Here is a 23,196-nt window from a genome sequence, read left to right as displayed (position 1 = left end):
GCCACCTCTTCTTCCCACGCCCTCCAGGCCCATCATTGGCCATTTGGGGAGGAGGGGGCGGGACAACATGATCATATCACCTGATAAATGTTTAACAATTTTTATTTATTTTCTTGCATTTCTATACTGCCCTCCCATAAGTCTCAGGGCAGTTGACACAAAAGGTATACATCGTAATCGTAACAGCAACCATAACGGTGGGTTCCAGAGTTGGACAAGGGTATTATAACAGTTCATAATGCAACAATAACTTCTAACACAAACCCATAGGGAGGTTCCAGAGCAGTGCAGTCTCCTGCCAGGCACTCCAGGGGGCAGCACAGTTCATATATATACAATCTTGAACCATGGATCTTCACGCCATTGGTCAGTTTCGGTGTAATTTTTGTGAAAGAACACTTGCATAACTTTATGGTTGTGGGTCACCACAAAAGGAGGGACGGTATTAAAGGGTCACGGCATTAGGAAGGTTGAGAACCACTGCCCTAAAGTCACTTAAAGTTGATCCCTAGTCAATCCCTTAACGTGAGTTTGCTTATCTTTCTCCAAAACAGATTATCAAAAGTGCCACCGTATCTTCTGCATAGGAAGTTACGTAAAATCAATTCTTTTCATTAACCGAACTGTACTCACTGGAAGTGTTGGGGGGGGGGGGGCGAACCATTGCAAATATTTATGCCAATGGAAGTAATCCCATGGTTCATCTATCCCCGGAATTTCAGATGAAACAGGGAGAAAAAAAACACACTCACGAAGCACTCATAAACAAGTTGAAGAAACAAGAAATGACTTTTAAAATGGTTTCTAATCATATTACTATTCCCCCAGCATAACAATAGAATGCTCGAAAAATAAAATTGCAGGACACAAACCTCAGATGTCAACTTGTCAACATGTTACATTTAAAGTGGTTATTAAAATCATTATGCCATCAAGTTGTGAAGTTTAGATACTCCAAAGATAGCAACCTGGTTTAATTGCTCACCACTTTTCAGAGAGGAGGAGAGAGAGAGGAGGAGGAGGGAAGGAGAGAGAAAAGGAAGGAAAATGGAGGAGGGGGGGGGAACCTAGATGTTTGCAAGGTGCTCATAAAGGCCTTTCACTTCCCCTCCAAAAAGAAAGTTCTAGTTCTCCACATGCAGGAGAATAAACTGAGTATAATTTGAACAATCGATTCAGAGGCTTTGAATATTGAACTGTAGAGATAGCTGCTTATGGCAGAGGTAGTCAAACTGCGGCCCTCCAGATGTCTATGGACTACAATTCCCATGAGGGAATTGTAGTCCATGGACATCTGGAGGGCCGCAGTTTGACTACCCCTGGCTTATGGGGCTGCCCATTTCAGAAAGCAAAGAGAAGCACCCCAAACTGGCCGGGGACTTCTGAGTTCTTCCCGCCACACACAGGGAAAAAAATGAAGCCCGTGTTGACATGGCTCTGCAGCTCCAATAATGATATGAATGCTGTTATCGTCCGGGGAAATTAAGGGCATGAATATGAATGCCTTGAGTATATTCTACAAAGTGAGGAGTGCGAAGTGCCAAGTTCCAAAACGGAAGACCAGAATTTGTTCTACAGAGACTGGATTCCTCCTATGCCCCATGACACGTGAGGTATGCGTTACCATCTCAAAATAAAGTCTTGGTTTTGTTCTGTTGCCTCAAACGTCTTGCCGGGATTCAGATATTCAACAGGGAAGAGTGGCATAGTGGTCAAGAGTGGCAGCTTCCCTTCAAAACTCCCATGGACTTCCAGGGGTCTGTGGGCCCCTGGTTGGGAATCCCTGATCTAAACTACGATGTTTAAAAATAGGGCCACTTATCAACGCTAGACCAAATTCTTTAGCAGCACCTGTTCACCAAAATTCTCCTCCAGGCCTTGAAAGCAGTCCTGTCCAATACCCGATAACTGGACTGATTACCTGCTTGAAATTTATCATGTGGACAGAGGCCGAAGAGATAGAAAGCAGATCCATTATTAAAGTCTTGCTGAGTGTGTTTGTTATTGTCAGCCCCGAGATGGTTGGCTGCCTTTCCAGGCAGGGATGACCTTAAGACAAAAATCTGTGGAGAAGTGATAAATGACTCAGCAAAGATAACTATTTGGACACGTTGATAGTCCATAAAGAGACTAAGTGAACTTTCGAACAGGTCTGTCTTCCTCAGATTTACCCACAAACTCTGTCACTGAATGATGTCCATGGAGAGGGAGTGAAATCAGTGGAGCTATGAAAAAGATTTGCTAAATGGAGTTGCCTTGCTTTTGCGGTGTGCTTTTTTTAGAGGCTTGCTTTAATGACCATGTTTCAGTTTTCAGGGTTGCATACTAATGGCTTTCCTTTTATTTTATTGTTCCATTTTGTTGGCTACTGCAGTATTGTCAGAAACCCCATGTATTTATGCCGTGGTTATAATCTGCCGTATGTTGGAGTGTTTAGCATGCCTGGCCTTTGTGCCATGCCTTAGCATGACATCCCAAGGTTGATTACCATCCTCTCCAGACATTCCTCACCTCCCCCTTCCTTAGTACCCTGTAGTTTCCCACACCTTCTCATCCCTTGAAGCCCAAATGGTTATCTCTTTATTTTGACTCCTTTGAATTGTGCCTAGTTTGAGTTCCCAAGGGAGGGGGATGTCCTTGTAATGCTTACCCTATTGCTGTGTGAATAAGTTCTAAATATGTCTCCAATGTGTTAGGTACTTGCAATTCTCTAATAAAGAAGCTTTCTTCCAAAAGTTTACCTATTTAGAATTCGAAGTCTCTCACAAGTATCATTTCCAGAGACAGACCACGACACCAAAACAGCTCTGAAAAATGGAGGGCTGCTTGGGGCCTAGAGATGTCCTGAAATTACAGGTCACCTCCAGACTACAGGGATCATTTCCTCTGGAGAAAAAGGATGCTTTGGAGCAGGGGTGGTCAATCTGTGGCTCTCTAGATGCCTATGGACTACAGTTCCCATGAGCCTCTGTGTCAGGAACTCATAGGAATTATAGTCCATGGACATCTGAAAAGCCACAATTTGGCCACCCTTGGAGGGTGGATTTTGTAGAACTGTACTCCACTGAGGTCCCTGTTCTCCCCATATGCTATCCTCAACCCTTCAAGCATTTCCCATCCTGGAACTGGCAATTTTGGCCCACTGCTGCCAAGGGGGGGGGGTGGCAACCCTAGGAAAATGGCCATTGCCGTCCCTCCTCTCTGCACCGTGGCACTGGCCTCCTCTGCGTCATCTTGGGCTTCAGTGATCGCCGAGGCGGCTGAACCGAGCTGAGACGCACATCCCTAGGCCTAACCTACCAAGGTCACCCAGATGGCTGCATGTGGAACAGAGGGGAACAAAACCTGGTTCTCTAGATCAGTGGTCCCCAACCCCTGGTCCGGAGACTGGTGCCGGTCCGCGGATCAGTTGATACCAGTCCGCTACTCCTCCTTGTCCTCCTTCCTGGCTGCTTCCTCGGGGGCTGCCCTGCCACTCTGCCACCGGCTCACCTTTGGTGCTCTCCGCCGGCCACCATGGCTGGGGCTCCCCCTCGGTGTGGCACTGCGCAGCTGCTGCTGGAAGCGCCCCCCAGCGGACGGTGGGAAAGCAAGTGGAGCAGGGACTCAAGCGGTGGTGACGTCCCTCGGCAAAAGACTACCGCCCGTACGGGCCTCAGTAAAATTGTCAAGCGTTGACCGGTCCCTGGTGATAAAAAGGTTGGGGACCACTGCTCTAGATGACAGTCCACCACTCTGATTACACCTCTCCCCGCCATGCTGGGCCTAACACCTTTCTGCCTGTAATTTTAATGCAATCCTCAGACTTGTTCAGAGCTTATGGTTTTATCGTAGAGCGTAGGAACAATTCAGACATTTTCCCTGGCCTGTCATAAATGTTTCTGCGTGGGACGTTGTTATGATGCCATAAACAAATTGATTAGAAATGAAAATTGCCGCGGGAGAAAGGAATTTATATATTGGCATAAGCAGAATGTGCCTGCTTGCAACTATTTAACCAATTTGGGAGAGAAAATGTTGGGGGAAAGCTTCTTGAAAAGTAAATGAATTTCTGTTTAAATGTACCGTTCTCATTACCTTTACAATTGAACATGAAAGGTCAGCAACGAAAGAATCAAACTTGGTAAATTTTGTGCTATGAGATTCTGTTTAATGGGGGGAAACAGAAATATAATCCATAATGGAGCATGGCGACCACTATCCCATTGAATACTTAAGTATCTTTCCCTGCAGTATTGTGAAAAAACCAAGAGTGTGTGTTTTTTTTGGGGGGGGTGGGCATGCTTACGCTATGTAGGCAAGGGGCTGTATCCTGAAATCTGATCACACAGGGAACTTGTTGAACAAAAATCCCTCCCCTGTTTCCCAGCTTGGTGTATTGGTTAAGAGCAGCTCTTCTACCCAGGCAAAGAGAGATGAATTGTGTCAGTGTGCATTTTAGGAGCTTCTGTGAGCTTGGTGTGAGAGTCAACTTGGAGCAGTGATTCAGAGGGGCAGCCTCTAATCTGGAGAGCCCAGTTTGAATCCCCGCTCCTCCGCATGCAGCCAGCTGGGTCACCTTGGGCTTTGAGAAAGTGTTAGCACTCAGTGGCAGTTGAAATTCTAGCTCAGGAAGAAGGTAGGCCCCTATGGATGATAGGAGGGCACCAGTGCCTGCTTGCCATAATCCAGACGAGGACAACATGTGGTTCCATGCACAAACCAAGAATTTGAATCACAGTAGGTTAAAACAGTGGTCCCCAACTCCCGGGCCGCGGCTCCCTCTTCCTGCCCCCCTCAGCAGCGAGAAGCTCGCCAGGCCGCAAAAGCAGCCGATTAGTTTGTGGCCCAGCAAGCTTCTTGCTCCGGGAGGGGGGGGAAGAGAAGCTTGCCGGGCCGCAAGCTAATCGGCCGCTTCAGCGACTGATTGCTGGCAGCCTGGAGGGACGGGGAGAGAGCCGCGTCTGCTGGCGGCGCAAACGCGCACGTGCGGACTGCCAGACGCAAACGCGCACACGTGGCATGCATGTTTGCGCTGGGGCTGCCGCGCGTGCGCGGGGCCCCGGGCCGCCCTCTCCCCTTACAGCGCAGCAGCGGGCCGCGGCAGCCAGAAGGTTGCCGACCGCTGGGTTAAAACGTAAACTGAAATTACATTTTAAAAAATCCATTATTTTCCATTAAGAAAACCCAAAGTGAAACCGCCTCCTCAAAAAAGAAGAGTCACCTTATTATTAGGTAAACCTGCATTTCAATGGCCACTGGAGAAGGTTTACACCCTGGCCTGTTTTGTTAGTCTGCCACAAGTCAAGGGTTAAATGAATAACTACTAATTAGGCTGAACTCATCCTTTTAAATCCAGGATTCCCCACCAGGGTTCCTTAGACCCCGGGGGACCATGGGAGCTCTGGAAGGCATCCTTGGCCTTTCCCCTCTTGCCTTAATGGACTCAGCCACAGATTAGGGAACTGGCTGTTTCCCTTGCACCCCCTCTCCCCATCCTGAGTGTGAGTGAGGTATCTCATGGTTTCTGTGCAAGGCAGGGGCAGAGCCTGCAGCCCAACTCCTGCCTAAAACCAGCTGCTGTCTCTCTTCCCCTGAGTCCTCCTGTAGCCTGCCTGTTCATACAGCCTCGTGTCCTTTCTTCTCCTGTGGCATGGCCAGCTGACATCACTCCTGGGGCTCCATGAGGCCTACAGAATTACTACAGGAGCTCCTCCACAGAGGAGTGGTGTGGTGGTGAAGAGCGGTGACTTCTAATCTGGTGAGTCGGGTTTGATTCCCCGCTCCTCCACGTGCAGCCAGCTGGGTCACCTTGGGCTCATCCCATCCCTGATAGTGCTGATCTGACTGAGCAGTCCTGGCAGAAGTTCTCTCAGATTCACCTACCTGACAGGGTGCCTGTTGTGGGGAGAGGAAGGGAAGGCTTTGAGACTCCTTTGGGTAGAGAAAGCGGGGTATAAAACCCAATGCTTCTTCATCTTCTTCAAAAGGTTAATAAAAGCCATTTTAAATAAGTCAGTGGGCTGGATTAACCCTCAATTCCACCCTTGCTTGATGGTATGCTTCCGGTGCTGTTGATTGCGACTTTGTGTCATGAAATTCAGTAAAATCTCTGGAAAACAGGCAGAACTAGGGTTGTGCGCTTCGGTGTGGTTTGGCCACCTTGGCAATCACCAAAGCCCGAGGTAGCCAGTGCCTGCGTGTGGCCACTGGCTGGCGTGCCACTGTCACCCCTCCTCTCCACGGCATGGCACTGTCCTACACGTTGCTTCGGGCTTTGGTGATCGCCAAGGTGGCCGAATCATGCCAAAGCACACAACCCTACTCAGACCTGAGACAAAAAGAATCTGGAGTTTATTTTCCAGGGCCCATTCTGCACACAAAGGATAATGTACTTTCAATGTGCTTTGGCAGCTGGATTTTCCTGTGTGGAACAGAAAAGTCTACTTCTAAAGTGGATTGAAAGTGCATTATCTATTGCGTGCAGAATAGGCCTAGGATCCAGAACCTGCAGGAGACATGACGTCTCAGGTAGCCCTTGAGATGCTTTAAGTCCACATTATAGTAATCAAAGACACTTTATAGAGAGACATTCCCCCCCCCCCCCAATAGTGAATATGCATGTCTTACAGGTCACAGGAGAAAGGGCTCATATTCAACACAAAGTCACCTCTAATGGGGACAACCAGCCTAAACATCATTTGATATGCAAGGCCACTTGACTCTAGATCTGGGAACACACAGTGAAGGGGAGGAGGCACAGGAATAATCCAGCGAAAGGGTTTATGGGATTTTGCTTCAGTGACTGGGAAACCATGGAAGAGAGCCATAGGGCTGCCTGACACCTCGGTCATCGTGATACTACTAGAATGGTTGCCAAATTTCATCTAAAGCAATGTTGCTAGGTCCATTTGGAAGCCCTGCCCCAGTGGAAAGGGGATGGCACAGAATGTAAAAGGAGAGTGTTGCTAAATTTGGCTCAGGGGCGAAGGAGCCCTGATTCATTAGTGCTCGCTTTCCACCTTGGTCATGGCCTGCCTAAATTAGAAATAATAGGATGCGACACCCTGTACTGGTTGACTTTTGAATATGCATGGAATAATTTCCCTTATATAAAAAGTGGAGTGGAGGAACCGAAGCCTGTACAGAAGCAAGATTCAGTAGGGCAATGGAAGTTGTCAGCATTGATTTTCTGTCTGACCTTTGGTTCTGGCTGCTGTTGGTAAGAAGATTTAGTTTGTAACAAATTAAAGACACTGCAGGACAAAGTGCTGAGTCAGGGAGCGACCACGAAATGCTTGCGGTGCCTGTGCTTTCCTGTAGCCCCAGCAATGCGAAACCCAACAGCAACAGGATCAGTAGGAAGTTGAGAAAATATTATTTTAATTAAAAAGCCACCCGTGAAAACTGTGATAATTTCAGATGGATTTAAATTGATTCCTTTAAAAAATGCATTGTCTGCGACTGTTCAAGAAGTCACTTGGAGTACAGCTACGCTTTGCAAAACAAATACATTCAGTAACCATTAGGGGCTGAACTGCGGGATTCATCCCTAGTGTGTGCGGAAATTGGTTTTATGGCATTTTGTGGATGGGTCAGTCAAGGGGATTGCAGAATAGGGAGCCAAACAGCTTATACTTGTGCCACTTGGATATTAAAGACTCTTGTATAGTTTGGATCTCATTTATACAGAGTGGTCAGATTTGTGGTTCATTCGGAGAGAGAGGAGAGACAGAAGGCTGCCAGTTCCTGGAGACTTCAAGGTTGGAATTTGAGAAGGGTGGGGTTTGGGGAGTAGAGGGAATTCAGAGGGGCATAATGTCAAGCAGCCCACCTTCAGAAGTGGCCATTTTCTCCAGGGGAACTAACCTCTGCCACCCGGAGATCAGTACTAATAGCAGATCTCCAGCCATCACCTGGAAGTTGGCAACCCTAGTGACAAGGCCTGCCTGTTTGCCCAGGTTTTCAGGGTGTTTGATGGGCAGGCATCTTTTTGGGGGGGACGGGGGAGATTTGAGGTGCATTTTTTAAAACTGAAAATATTTGTCACTATTCTAGTAAGCTGTCCTGAACCTCAAGGACAGTTGGGGGGTTGTTTAATTGTTCATTTGTTTATTTATATACCACCCTCCCCTGAGGCTCGGGCTGATTTATATGGAACTGGAGAGAGAAAAAACACTACAGGTAACATGATAAATTGGATAACGGTGAAACAGTCATAACAGGCAAACAGTAACATAATGGAACAAACATGGTGAGAACATTCAATTTTAACTGTAACATACTGACAGCCCCATGGGATGGACGTGTCAGTGGGGGCTCTCATAGGAGGGGCGGCTCAGGGGCCAATGGGAAATGACTGAATTCAGGGCGACCTCAACCCAAAGCCTGGCGGATGAGCTCCCTTTTGCAGGCCCTGCGGAACTGTTTATGGTGGCGGCACGAAAGCCAGCCGAATTGTCATTTGGGGGATCTCATCACTTAGTAGCCTCTTTGCTCAAGCTGCATGCCGATGTTCTGGTAACCTTTTGAGTACTGGTTCAATCAAATTGCCAAAATTTCTGCACAAGCAGGGCAGTGGAACAGGTTATGTTCTCTTGTTTCACTTTGGCTACTCCCACAATAACACTGTCTCAGAGTTATTGTTATCATCATCTCCAGGTATTTCCCAATCCAGAGCCGGCAGCCCATGCCCGCAACATTTCTAGTGGAATGAACCTCTAAATTGGGGTGGCCAAACAGTAACTTGCTAGAGGTCCATGGACTACAATTACCATGAGCCCCTGCCTCCATGATCCTGGCAGGGGCTAATGGGCATCTGGTGAACCACAGTTTGAGCACTCCTGCACCGCCTTTGCTCAGGGTCACCCTCAGTGATGTAATTGATTAAATAATTAACAAACCTGTTCGGAATCTTTTGCAGCTCCGATATTTTCTTCTTCTTCTTTTTTTTTAATTCAAGGGCCTATTGAGTAACTGCCAGCATCTCTTTAGGAAGCAATGCAGCAGCCTCTAGCTGTAAAAAAAGAATGCTTTCACCAGCAAGGAGCATTTGGGTAGACAAATAGCTGCAAACACTTCATGTGGAAGTCATTCCTGAGCAAAGTCACTGATCACAGGCAAATGTACAAGTCTTATAAACCTCCGTACAGGTGGTGGTGGTGATTTTTTTCTAAAGCATATATTTTTAGAAATAAAAAAAAAATCTTTATTGGAGTTGTACGCCCAAGAAAAGAAGCATATTTTTAGAATCACAGTGTAGTCTTGATGCAAAACCTGTGCTTGCCATTTTAATAGGGAAGCTCAAAACCTTGATGGAGTGGAAGCTGTAGGGCAGGGGTGGCCAAACTGCGGCTCACCAGATATCCCTGGACTACAATTCCCATGAGTCCCTTCCATGGAACTCATGGGAATTGTAGTCCATGGACATTTGGAGAGCCACAGTTTGGCCGCCCCTGCTGTAGGGGATGAATTCTAGCTATCACTGGTGGATTCTACATGAGGGTTTTTCCCCCTGATAGGCGTATTGTCTGGGCCCTCGTTGATCAATTTGTACTTGCAGCAGAGATTGCACAGAGCATAGGGTAATCTCCCTCTCCCTCTCTCTCTTTGTTAAGTGCCACTAAATCACTTTTGACCTACAGGGACCCTAGGATTTAATGACCTCTCAAACATCCCATCCTTGGGATGTTTGACCTCTTGCTCAGGTCTTGCAAACTGGGAGTCTTGACTTCCTTGGTACAGTCAGTCCGTCTCATGTTGGGTCTTCCTCTTTTCCAACTGCCTTCAACTTTTCCTAGCATGATTGTCTTTCCTGGTGACTATTGTTTCCTGAATATCCCTTCCCTGTTAAGCCAGCTTTCTCTGCCAGGATATTCAGTTCCAAAGTGGCCATTCCAATTCTGGATCTTCCTTTTAGGGATTTTTTAAAATTGTTTGGTGTTATTTATAGTCCACATTTCTCATTGGGACTCAAGGTGGATTATACAGAGTGAGTCCATTCAACTAACAGGCTGGGATATTCAATAAGCAACAAAATAGGATTTGGGTTGCAGAACCAATCTAAAAAAAAAAGAGCACTGAAGCAAAGAATGTTAACATGACATGTTCAATCAGGGGTAGTCAAACTGCGGCCCTCCAGATGTCCATGGACTACAATCAATAGTAGTCCATGGACATCTGGAGGGCCACAGTTTGACTACCCCTGCATTAAATGATGCAAGATTACACAATGGAATCCAACTAGGGGTGGGGGATTGAGATCAGATAGGCCAAAAAGTGCCCAAAACAATGCTGATTAAGGTACTTTTCGGAATTATCCGGAGTCACCCATCCCCGGACTTTAAATTGGGAGAATCAGCAGTATCAAATCATGATTTGGCCATGATTCAGCCAGTCTAAAGAAAAGGTTGGGAGGGAAAGAGATTACGCCAAGCAGCAGATCTGTCATGGTCAGCTGCTTGGTGTGTCCTTAAAGGCCCCCCCCTCCAACCTACTGAGGCAGCGATGCTCTCCACTGCTTGGAGAGGTGGGAGAGGGGGGAGGGGTGAGATGGAGGAGCTCTGTGCCTCCTCCAGTATTCCCAGCAAGCAGGCTGCATCATCATTCTGGAGTCATATCAGCAATCTGGGGTGAAGGTGGAGGGTTGACTGGCATGGGAAGGTTGAGAGATTTTTAGGGTATTGTTTTTACTGTTATTTTGTATATTGTTAGCCATTGCAAGATGGCTGGTTGGGAGTGGCTGCATAAAAATATGACAAATCTTTATACAGCTGTCGCTGTATAAACATAAAAGGCTAAGGCCCAAGTGGGCAGGGAGTGGGCGGGGCCAGTCTGGGCGAGGGCCCAATCAGAAGGCGTGAAGTTGTAATGCCAATAGATCTGCTAAACTAACCATGAAAAGTGAAGAGACAAAAACTGTGGCAAAAATCTAAATGCAGGTGTCAAGTAACACAGCAGGGATCCAGGGTTGACCGATGACATCTGGAATCCAAATCGCAGTCTCCTAAAGTCACAGGTAGCTTCTGAGACTCTTCAACGTTCTTTTTAACCTCACTAGCCTCAAACTTGGAGAGGGTAGAAAACTTAGGAATAGCAGTTGAGAAACAAACAAATAGGGGATTCCCTGTTGGGTGCCCAGAAACACTCTTTTGTGACTAAGGACATAAAAACAGGCACCTCGTGGGCTCATTGGTGCCTGCTCAGTGTGCAGGAGCTGGAACTTAACATTCACCCGCGAACTTGTTTCCCACAGAAAAACGCTGTACTTCTGTAGAAGAACATGTGTTCTTCGGGACATGGGAGGTAGAACTCTTGGGCATGAAAGTAAAATATGCTTCCAGAAGTGTGTTCAGGCTATAATTTCAAAAAAAGAACAAGAAAAAGAAAAGCAGATGCAGGCAAGTCTCTGTGCAATTATTTAAGGCTTGCCCAACTGGGAGTTATCTTTTCAGTGACTTGATCTTTAAGTGCTTATGGCATATAACTTCATAATACATAAAGGAAGGCTGGTAGAGAGACTCCCTGAAGCTATAAAAGGACAGGAGAAAGATGGTAAATTTCCATGAACAGATTTAATGGACTGGAAAACAATTGTAAACCGGAATCTGGGGTGGAGATGGGACAGTTCGGAGAAACATCTGTAAAGAAAACTCACCAAGTCCTCTGCTTGGATCCCACCCAGCTCCTGCTTGAATACATATAATTTTACATTTGAAGGTGCTTTGTTCATAATAGATATTTACTTTCATTCAGGGGACATTCATGGAACACCTCAATAGGCCAAATGTGGAAGATGCCCTCTTTGACAGCTACTGATTTGTATTTGATGTTTTAGAAAGGGTGAAAAGAAATCAGTTTGTAGATTGTATTGAAACACGGGGAAGAATAAATGACTTAAGTATACGAAATAAGATTTGACAAGCTTTCACAGGATTGCTATTTTTATTTCAATGGTAGAAAATACTAATTAAAGTGAAAACAGACAAGGACAGAAATTGGTTGCTTTCTAAAGCAAAATAACCCTCCCAATGGCCACTGTCGAGGCGTCGTGTCCTTCTAGACCAGGGGTGGTCAAACTGTGGCCCTCCAGATGTCCATGGACTACAATTCCCATGAGCCCCTGCCAGCAAACACTGGCAGGGGCTCATGGGAATTGTAGTCCATGGACATCTGGAGGGCTGCAGTTTGACTACCCCTGGTCTAGACGGCTTATAAAGGGGGAAAGGCAGGCAGAAAGTAGGTCTATCAGCATGATGACTCCTCTGGCTTGGGTCTGAGTCCTCTAAGTTGGTGTGAAACAGGATGTTGGGGTAGATGGACCACTGATCTCCTTATGGAACATTCATTCATTCATTCATTCATTTCATTTCATTTATATACCGCCCTCCTTGAAGGCTCAGAGCGGTTTACGGGGAACAAGAAAAGATACAGATAACATATGGTAACAGGTGATAGCAGTAATAACAGTAATAATATTATAACAATAATAACATGATCATAACAACAACATTAGAAAACAGAATTGCAAGAGCCTCAGCTCAACTCTTACTGGGACCCAGTGGGTTAGGCAGATTGGTGTCAATCGTAGTAGGAGCGCGGGGAGGGAACTTGGGGGCCAATTGGAAGCGATGGTTTGGGTCGACCTCAACCAAATGCCTTGTGAAGGAGCTCCCTTTTGCAGGCCCTGTGGAACTGTTTAGGTTCTGTCAGGGCCCTGATCTCTTCTGGGAGCTCGTTCCACCAGGTGGGGGCCAGAATGGAGAAAGCTCTGGCCCTGGTTGACGTCAAGTGGGCTTCCTTGGGGCCAGGGACCACCAGGAGGTTGGATGTAGTAGAGCACAGGGCTCTCTGAGGAGTGTAGGTGGAGATGCGGTCCCTCAGGAATACTGGGCCCAGACCGCGTATGGCCTTAAAGGTGAAAACCAACACCTTAAGCCTGATCCGGAATTCAACCGGGAGCCAGCGCAGCTGCTGGAGGATGGGCTGGATATGGGACCTCCAAGGTGTTGCTGTGAGGACCCTGGCAGCCGCGTTCTGGACCAGTTGCAGTTTCCGGATCAAGGATAAGGGCAGGCCAGCATAGAGCGACTTACAGAAGTCCAGCCTAGAGGTGACTGTTGTGTGGATCACTGTGGCTAGGTGTTCCGGAGCCAAATAGGGTGCTAGTAGTTTGGCTTGGCGAAGGTGGTAAAATGCCAGCCGTGCTACCATCATGATCTGAGCCTCCATTGAGAGGGAGGCATCAAGTATCACTCCCAGTTTCCTGGCGGAGTGGGCTGCTTTTAGCTGCACTCCATCCAGATTGGGTAGGCGCGCTTTCTCGCTTGGACCCTTCCTGCCCAGCCACAGGACCTCCATCTTTGAAGGGTTGAGCTTCAGACAACTCTGCTTGAGCCACCCCATCATCAGTTCCAGGCAGCTGGCTAATGTGACTGGGGGAGAGTCAGAGCGGCCATCCATCGGGAGGAAGAGCTGGGTGTCATCGGCTGGGCAAGAGGGCGCATAAAGATGTTAAATAGGGTTGGAGAGAGAATTGCCCCCTGGGGGACTCCGCAAGCCAGTTGGTGACGGCTTGATGAGCTCTCTCCTAATGCTACCCTCTGTCCGTGATTCCAGAGAAAGGAGATCAGCCACTGAAGGGCAGTCCCTCTGATCCCGGCATCAGCAAGGCGGTGAGCTAAAAGCTCATGATCTACTGTGTTGAACGCTGCTGAGAGATCTAACAATATAAGCAGTGCTGACCCGCCCCAGTCCAGCTGGCAACAGAGATCGTCCATCAGGGCAACTAGCACTGTTTCTACCCCATGGCCAGGCCGGTAACCAGACTGGGATGGGTCTAGGAACAAAGCTTCTTCCAAGTATGCAGACAATTGGCCCATGACCGCTTTTTTCAAGCAATTTCCCCAGAAACGCTAAGTGCAAGACGGGGCAATAGTTGGATGGCAGTTGTGAATCCAGAGAAGATTTTTTAAGGAGCGGGTGAACCACTGCCTCTTTTAGACCCTCCGGGAATTCTCCTATTGAAAGGGAGATTTTTGATATATCAGTGTATGTTACATAGAATCATAGAATCGTAGAGTTGGAAGGAACCTCCTGGGTCATCTAGTCCAACCCCCTGCACTATGCAGGACACTCACAACCCTATCGCTCATCCACTGTAACCTGCCTCCCCCTTGAAACCTTCACAGAATCACGTGTACATTAAATGTATAAATCCCATATAAATTGGGTTGCCAAGTCCACGCTGGCCATCGATGGTGGTAGGGTGGCCAGCTCCAGGTTGGGAAATACCTTGAAATTTGAGAAGTGAGGCCTGAGGATGGGGCTTGGGGAGCGGATGGACTTCAGCAGAGTAAAATGTGGATTTCTCAACGTTTTACAGTTGAGAAACCCCTGAAGCATTCTTCAGACGTTGAAAAACTCCAGAAGTGGCACGACCATGCAGAACATGGTGGGGAAGCAGAGCCGTGGACACACACCCCTCAAGCCCCACCCCTGCCCAGCCCTCCAGGCCCATCATTGGCCATTTTGGGAGAGGGGAAACAGGTCACATCACCCAATAAATATTTAAGAGATATATAAACTCCCACCCCTTTGGGAAACCCTTCCAGGACCACCAAGAAACCCCAGGGGTCCACGAAACCCTGGCTGAAGAAGTCTGGAATAATGCCATAGAATCGACCTTCCAAAGGAGCCTTTTTCTCCAGGGGAAAGGATCGCTATTGCTGGAGGATCAGTTCTCATCCCAGTTGGGGAAGGGTTGCCAGTTTCAGGATAGGGAACTCCTGGACATTTGGGGAGCACAGAGACCTCAGTGGGGTACAATGTCAAAAGAATACATTTTCTCCAAGGGAACTGATTAGTGACTCCAAAAGAGGAGAATGATTGCTTGTGCACAACCGTGCCATTTTAAACAAAACTGAAAGGATGCAGCATTCAGGCCTGGCCTGCATGACATCTAAAAGACTCAAATGATTTCTGAACTCTCCTCCCAGTGGAAACTGAACAGAAATTCTCCTCTCCTACTCCCTGAAACTAGGGTCCAACTCATCCAGACATGAATCCAGACATTAATTAAAACGACATCACATTATTTATGGTTTTTTTTTAAAATTATAAACTGCTCTTCCCTGTGGAGCAGGCTCAGGGCAGTGTACAACATGTTAGATTTTCAGTATATAGTTTCAACAAAACAATAAAAACAGTAAATCCAGAGTGGTCCGTTATCTGCTCTCGAGAGAGAGAGCTGTTCTTGTATCTCTGTCTCAGATCACCATTGGTGGTAGGAGAGTCCAGAGAGGGGGAGTCCCAATTGATTTTATTTGTTTGCTCTGGCCTCAACCGTTAGGGCAGGGCTAGTCAAACTGTGGCCCTCCAGATGTCCATGGACTACAATTCCCATGAGCCCCTGCCAGCGAATGCTGGCAGGGGCTCATGGGAATTGTAGTCCATGGACATCTGGAGGGCCGCAGTTTGACTAACCCTGCGTTAGGGAGTCATTCTGTGCAAGTCCTGGCAGTCTCATTCAGCGCCTCGGATGGTACAAGCTGAGTGGGATCTTGCTGTGCTTTCCCAGAGCTTGCCCTTCCCTCACGTTCTCAGGCTCCATTTTCACACTGTCCTGTGCTGTTCAGGGCAGCAATACTTTGGAGGTGCTCAACCAGGATAGACGATGCGGTGATTTCACCTCTACACATTTCTAAGATGGAGAGAGGACAACGGAGTCTCCGGTTACACAGATGCCTCAACCTACTACTGAGTACTTAGGGCAAGATTAATAGTAGGGAAGTAATTGGGCAGCTGTCTTACACCCCACCCCCCCAAACACTTTTAAGCCCTCCATCTGTTCACACTTGCAGATTTCAGACAAAGAAGATAGTGTCCTGAGACACGAATGGCAGCAGTTCCGAGCAAGCCACGCATGCCTATTAACTGGGGTGTGCTTGAATGCTCTGATAGATCGCCCTGATTGGTCTTTGATAGATAGTCCTGATTGCAGCCAGAAGCCAGCCCTGATTGGTCAACAAGATAGCTTTGATTGGAGGGATAATCTTCTGTCTCCTCATGGAACTCCCAGTGACTCCTTTCGGGGGAAGGTGCATGGAGACACATGCCTATATTCCTGTTATGTCAGTCGTTGGGAAAGGGAATATTTTATAGGGGTTGCTTTCAGCATCTCTGTTTTTAGAAATCCCTTCCTGCAGAGGATCCTGGGGGATTTTGTGGGGCAAACTCCCTTTAGCCATAAATCCCTTTTTAAAGTAGTATGTGCCCTTGGCCATCACTACATCCTCTGGCAATGAATTCCACATGTTAATCCCTTAATTTGAATTTTAATGTAAAGAAGCATTTCCTGTTGTCCATCCTGAATCTACTGCCCATCTGTTCACAGGATGTCCTTCAGCTGACCCTAAAGTGTTGAATGCTTCCCTGTGGCTACAGAGGGGAAGATGCCAGTGGCCATGGCCAAGCTATCTTTGGGGAGAAGCATGTTGTCAGCCACTGAAATCCCGTAACATCCTTGAAGGTTCTTCAGAACACAGCTTGGAAACTGCTGTTTGATCCTGGACATGGATCTCTGCATCTTTCTAAGTCCACAGGAAGTTTATGGTCCACCTGGCCGGCAGAGTGGAGCCTCAGTTTAGGTAGACCCATGTGGCACTCCCACTTTCAGAGGAGAGCAACACATTAAGGCAGGGGTAGTCAAACTACGGCCCTCCAGATGTCCATGGACTACAATTCCCAGAAGCCCCTGCCAGCATTCGCTGACAGGGGCTTCTGGGAATTGTAGTCCATGGACATCTGGAGGGCCGTAGTTTGACTACCCCTGCATTAAGGGCTCGTGATGGGACTCAAAGCACTGGGCTGCTTAGTCCTAGCCTCCTGTGAGCGGCACATACTTCGTAAACAATGGCATCTTTTTCAGTTTTCTTATTACATTCTGGAGAAGGGGGAAGCAGGGCGTGCTGGCATGAGCTCACTAATATCATCTGGTATTTGTGCTGGTGTGCCCATATGAGATAAAGTTCATCCTTTGATTTAGTTCCTCGGTTCTGAAGTACTGGGAGAACATCATAAATAATAAATAATAACCACATCTCCATGCATAACAGCTTGCCTAACATTTAAAAACTTAATCAAGCGATTTTACGAGACTTTTTCCCCCCAAGGCAATTTTGCAGTCACAAATACTTCAGCTTATTTCAAACACACAGAAGACTGGCAGCAAGCAGCTATTCCATCACTCGCTTGGCAGAAATCTATCTGAGTCTTAAAATTATTGGACAGGATTTTGCACCAAAATAATGCTGAGCCACAGAGAGGGCTGCTGGCAGCCGCAATGAGTGTTCAAACAAAGGTTCTCTCTGGGCTCTCCTCTCATAGCACTGACGCCCAGCCCAAATACATGATGAAAGCAAAACACAGAATGACCAGGGCTCCTAGAAGACTGTCCTCCTAGGATATTCTCTCTCAGCAGCCCTGAGTATAATCCCTCCAGACACAGGGAGTACACAAACAGTCATAGGGCTGACAGTGCCTCCCTTCAGTCCTGGCCACCAATGGGGCTGGGGAGGGTTCCAGGTCTCGGTTGGGAAACTCTTGGACCAATTCTGCACAGAGGCGCAAAACGCGTGCGTCCTCCTGCTTGCAAGCGCGTGGTTGTAAGCTGCATGCTTGCAAGCTTCCTGACGGAAGAACCATCCCACATTTTCCTGCCACTTTGCTGCGGCTTTTTGCCTCCCGACCAGACAGCAAGGGAAAACAAGTCCAACTTCTCCCCTCATCCTCACTCCTGGGCTTGTCAATCAGAGCAAGCCTCCAATCACAGCACAGCAGTTGTCTCAGGGACTCAAACTTCCATCCCCCGCGAGCCCCCCAATTTTTTAAAAAGTGAATGTCTGCATTTCTGTGCGGTAACACAACAACGTTAAAGCATTTTTAATAAACATTTATCGCTTCTGCATTGCTATGGTCAAACACCACAATGATAAACATTCCTCCGCCCTTTTGGGGATTTGTGTCGTTTTGGTCTCCATGTTCTGGTAGATTTGTGAGAGGCTGGACATGGTGGCTGGATCCTGATTGTGTGTAAACAGCAAGGCTTTTTGAAAAAGGGCACAGATGCCTAGCTGATTGGGAGAGGGCTGCTTCATCACACACACCCCTTTCCCCATTCATTCCTCACAGCCAGAAAACACAAACGGGGCTGTGTTTTGCCTGCCCAATCCCAAAAAAGACCATGGACACTTAAGGGAACATTTAAATTTATCGTAGGCAAAGTAGCTTTGTGGTCCCACAGCAACGTGGACCATACCATTTTTTAAAAAAATTCTCAAGCAGGAAATGGAGAGGGGAGGGTGGGTGTGAGGACTGGCAAAACCCTGTCAGGAAGCAGGAAACTGGCCCAACAGACGCAGTGAGGAGGCCTGAATTCCTCATTTGGAAACAGTCCCGGGGATCTCCCTGAATTACCAGACTCCAGCAATCAGTTCCCTGGAGAAAATGGGTGCTTTGGAAGGTGGACTCCTATGAGATTGTACCCCATTAAGGCCCCTGCTCTCCCTGCTCTCCCTGCTCTCCACTTGACCCCCAAATCACCAAGGTTTTCCCAGCCTGGATCTGACAACCATAATGGGTGTGGCATACAGTCACGTTATCTGACCAGTCCTGTAGTGAGGATTGGCCTATTAGTCAGTCACCTCTCCATTACATGAAACAAACAAAAGCTATGGTCATTTCCACTAAGCCTTTCAAATCTGATAGGGAGAATAGGGCCAAGACAAAGACAGTGTGCCTCTGTGATCCATAACAATGGCTCATTATTTTTACTGTTGCTTATGTTCCTATAGAACAGGGGTAGTCAACCTGTAGTCCTCCAGATGTCCATGGACTACAATTCCCATGAGCCCCTGCCAGCAAATGCTGGCAGGGGCTCATGGGAATTGTAGTCCATGGACATCTGGAGGACCACAGGTTGACTACCCCTGCTCTAGAAAACCTGGCAAGTGTTAGGAACCATTCTGATTTACAGAGTCCTTCCTTAGCAGAAGATGGCCATGATGGTGTTTTATTTATGGGGGCTTTGGAACCCTTTAAGTCAGAGGCAATTCTTTTGGGGAGGGGGATGTATTTTGGAGACCTCTTCTCAGAGAGGTGTCCTTAAAACCAATTTAAGAGAGTAAGACTTAAACTGGACCTGGTGTAACTGATGTAAAACCTAATCTGGAGAGCAGGGTTTGATTCCCCACCCTTCCCATGCAGGTGACCTTGGGCTTCTCACAGTCCTGTTTGAGCTGTTCTTACAGAGCAGTAATCTCAGGGCTCTCTCAGTCCCACCAACTTCAAAGGTTGTCTGATGTGGGGAGACAAAGGGAAGGTGTTTGTTAGCTGCTTCGAGACTCCTTAGGGAAGTGAAAAGCAGAGTATAAAAACAAACTCCACCTTCTTTAGCTCTTCTTCTTCTTCTTCTTCTTCTTCTTCTTCTTGAATCAGTAACTGATCACTTTGGAGACTTCATCAAGTGTTTTGATGTCCTCTGTAGTGAGCCATGTCCTTTGGGAGTGGTAGTGTCCCACTGCTGACATAGTAATTGTAGGGCCAGTTTGGTGTTCTCACTTTTTAAATGTAAAGGGCCATGGGTAGATGCAATTTGGAAAGAGAGATTCTTGCAGCTCTTTCTTCGGCCAACTTCCTCTGTTCCTCTCTCTGAAACTCTAAAACACAGTTACGCCTCTGAAAGATATATGTTCGATCCTGCTAGAATTTCGGGAGTATTTTAGGTCTTTTCATTTATCCCCGAGCTGCCTCAAAACAGCCAAGTAGGTATAAATTTGGCTTGGATGTACTGAAATCCACACCCCTACTTGCTAGCATGGTTCTTCCTGTGCTGTTAGAATCAATGTACAAAAAATCCACAGGTAATTTGAGGATTTAATTAGGACATTAAAGTACACTGCCTTGAGCATGTTGATGGGATCAGAGCTAATAAACAATTCAGCATATTATGACAAACTATTTGTGTCCAGGAAAGAATGTGGGACAGCACCATGGGACTCATCTCCCCAGCAAAAGTAGTGAAAGAGGCTTTCATGTGTTCAATTTTTTTTTAACGGACTCTGGATGTGTATTATGTCATTTCCAGGTTTAAAAAAGCCTGGATGTGACAAAAGGTAACTCTAGGAATCACTGGAAACTCTATGGTTTTACTATAGATTTTCTGGCAATTTCTCGAGCTACCTATCTCACTTCCTGTTTTTTAACCAGAAGTGATGTGATCTTGGAGCAGGCACCACACCTCCCCTATCCTGTCTACAACTCTCCCACCAGTTGCCAGGATGTAATTCCAGTGCCGATCTAGGCTCTGGAGATGTTGTGTAATTACTGAAATAAATAATTATTCAACTTTGGCCACAATCATCTTCCCACATGTTTTATTTTCTCCATGTTCAGAGACTAAACTGTATTACTGTTCGCTTGAAAAGCCCCATAACTAAATTAATTGTCTCTTTTAATCTCCATGTGTGTTTTGCATAAATGCATTTATTCACTGAAGGTTTTGACCCACAGATTCCACACACCCCAACACACACACACAGAGGAATCAAAATAGCCGTCAGCAAGATAAATATTAGGTTTATTTTTTTTCTCCCCTCTGTGAGATTAAGCCTCATATCTTATTCAGAAAGCCCCAGAGGTAGAAATCGATTTTAGCACAAATTGGAGTTTGCAAAATATTGTGCCTCTTTGCTGATAAGGCAGATATGTGTAGGCACTGACGTACAACAGTGTACGTGTAAATTTGATCAAATTACAATGTTGTTGTTTTTTTTTAATCCCAATTTGTGGTATCAAAATAATAACTCCGAATTTTTCCCCTTTCCTCTTTGCAGGATTATGCAGAAAAGGAGAATACGATAGCCAAAGCTCTAGAAGATCTTAAAGCTAACTTCTATTGTGAACTGTGTGACAAACAGTATTACAAGCATCAAGAGTTTGACAATCATATTAACTCCTATGACCATGCTCACAAACAGGTAAGTCTGTGACTCTTCCTAATAACTGATGGAGTGTATATTAGAGAAGAAAAATTACCAGAAGGAGTCTCAAATTGGCTTACAATAGCCTTCCTTTCCTCTTCCCACAACAGATGCTCCAGAGGTAGATGGGGCTGAGAAAGCTCTGAGAGAACTGTGACTGGCAAAAGGGTCACCCAGCTGGCTGTGTGTGGAGGTGTGGGAAATCAAAGCCAGCTCTCCAGATTTGAGGCCGCTAGGGTTGTGCGATTCGGACGCCAAAGCGGCTGTTCCCGCCTGCCACTGCAAGGGCCGTGCGGCGCACAATCGCACAACCCTATCGCACACCCCTACTTAACTGCTACACGACTTTGGCTCTTATTAGCGTCACCAGCTCTAGGTTGGGGGTGGAGCCTGAGAAAGGTGGCCTTTGGGGAGGAGAGGACTTCAGTTTGGTATAAGTGCCAAGGAACACATTTAAAGTGGCTACAGTGGAATCCTGAACAGCGTTACTCCCATCAAAACCCACTGACTTCAAAGGATGTAAAAAGGGGTGACTCATGCTTGCGCATGCACTGGAAATATCTCCTTGCTGCTTAAATTGGTCGATGGATTCAATGTGGAACATAACTGCTATCAAAACTTAAGAGGTAGGAACCGTAAAACGACTTATAATTTGATAAACAAGGGTTGCTTTTTATTGCACCAATGTTCATATTTTATCCCCCTCTGCAATAAATTTATATGTCTGAACTCCGAAACAGCACTGACTATGAGCAAGTGCATTCCCAGGAGGAAAAAGAAAACATGCCCTCTCTTGATTGATATGGGCACCCAACCAATTAATCAACTCTCGCGTTAATGGATTAATCTACTAATTGAAGCTTGCAGTGAAACATGCACGGTTTTTACTCCTTGCTGCTAGGTCCATTTGATTCCTGCGCAGTGAGGTCTAATCATATATGCCTTTGTTCAACATATTCCCCCAGTACACCCAGTATGCTTATAACTGGTTGCCATGCTGGTCCCAGATACATGGAGGCACAAGATAGTTAACAGAATGTCTTGGCATGCAAACACTTAAATGACACACTGAGACCATTCTTTATGAGCCAGAAGAGTATGTAGTGCGTTCTCAGAAACATATGGGTCAAAGCTGGTTCCAGAATTCTTTTTTGCACCATTGATTTCAATTGTCAAGGGTCTGGGTCTTGCCCTGGCCTCTGTGATTCCGGAGAGCACAACTTCAGCCTCATACAGATAGACAGCTGGGTGCCCAAGCTTTCGGCATTGAGAGTGGGGTTTTCTGGTCCCTTGGCCACACAAAGTCTAAATGGCTTGGTGTAGGGTTTAAACGTGGTGGCTTCTAATCTGTTGAGCCGGGCTTGATTCCCTGCTCCTCCATACACAGCCATCAGAGTGACCTTGGAATAGCCACAGTCCTGTAAGTTCTCTCAGTGCTCTTTCAGCCTCACCTACCTTCCAGGGTGCCTGTTGTAGGGAGAGGAAGGTAAGGTAAGCTTTGAGACTCCTTTGGGCAGTGAAAACCCAACTCCTCCTCCTCCTCCTCCTCCTCCTCCTCCTCCTCCTCTTCTTCTTCTTCTTCTTCTTCTTCTTCTTCTTCTTCTTCTACCACAGTTTACCCTAGGTTCCACAGTGAATATCCTTGTGTTGTGGTGAGTGACAGCTGCTGCCAATGACAAAGCAAAGGAAATCCCCAATCAGAAGCCTTGCTGGGCCAAAGCCCCGCCTGTACGTACTACTTTCTAAAAACTCTTGGCAGTCATAAGGAAAGGTATTGGTGGGTGAATGACACCCCTGGCCAACACTTCGCAGACTTCTACCCGAGAGATGTGAAGGAAGAAGCCTTGAGAGGGTTGGATTCAGAGAAGGGAGGGATCTCGGCCAAGTATAAAGTCATACAGTCCACCCTCCAAAACAGCCATTTCCTCAGCTGGAGATCAGGAGAGATCCTGGGGGGGACTCTGGGCCCTACCTGGAGGTTGGCAATTAGAGATCCATTCTAGTCTCAGCACAAAAAAACCTCTCTTAACCCTGCTGAAAGCAGAAAAATAGCATGCCAGGAAGAAAAACAGGCTGAACGTTTCTGTCTGGAATTGTAGACAGTTAATTGTGAATCCATGCTGAGAAAACCACGTGGTAATTCATTGCCCAAAAATCCTGGTAGCCAGATCAGATTAAG

At 46.8% G+C, this 23,196-nt stretch overlaps 1 protein-coding gene across 1 annotated transcript in view; it reads left to right on the top strand.

Moving 5' to 3' along the window:
* The window catches only part of ZNF804A (zinc finger protein 804A), a 300,069-nt gene that overhangs the window by 197,534 nt on the left and 79,339 nt on the right, over positions 1-23,196 (top strand). The window contains exon 2 of the mRNA XM_077319374.1: positions 20,871-21,014. Within this exon, the coding sequence (XP_077175489.1) occupies positions 20,871-21,014 (144 nt within the window). The remainder of the gene's footprint in view (positions 1-20,870; positions 21,015-23,196) is intronic.

Source organism: Paroedura picta, chromosome 2, assembly GCF_049243985.1.
Source record: "Paroedura picta isolate Pp20150507F chromosome 2, Ppicta_v3.0, whole genome shotgun sequence".
Lineage (NCBI taxonomy): Eukaryota > Metazoa > Chordata > Lepidosauria > Squamata > Gekkonidae > Paroedura > Paroedura picta.
Note: the sequence above shows the minus strand (reverse complement) of the source record. Positions and strands in the feature narration are given on the sequence as shown.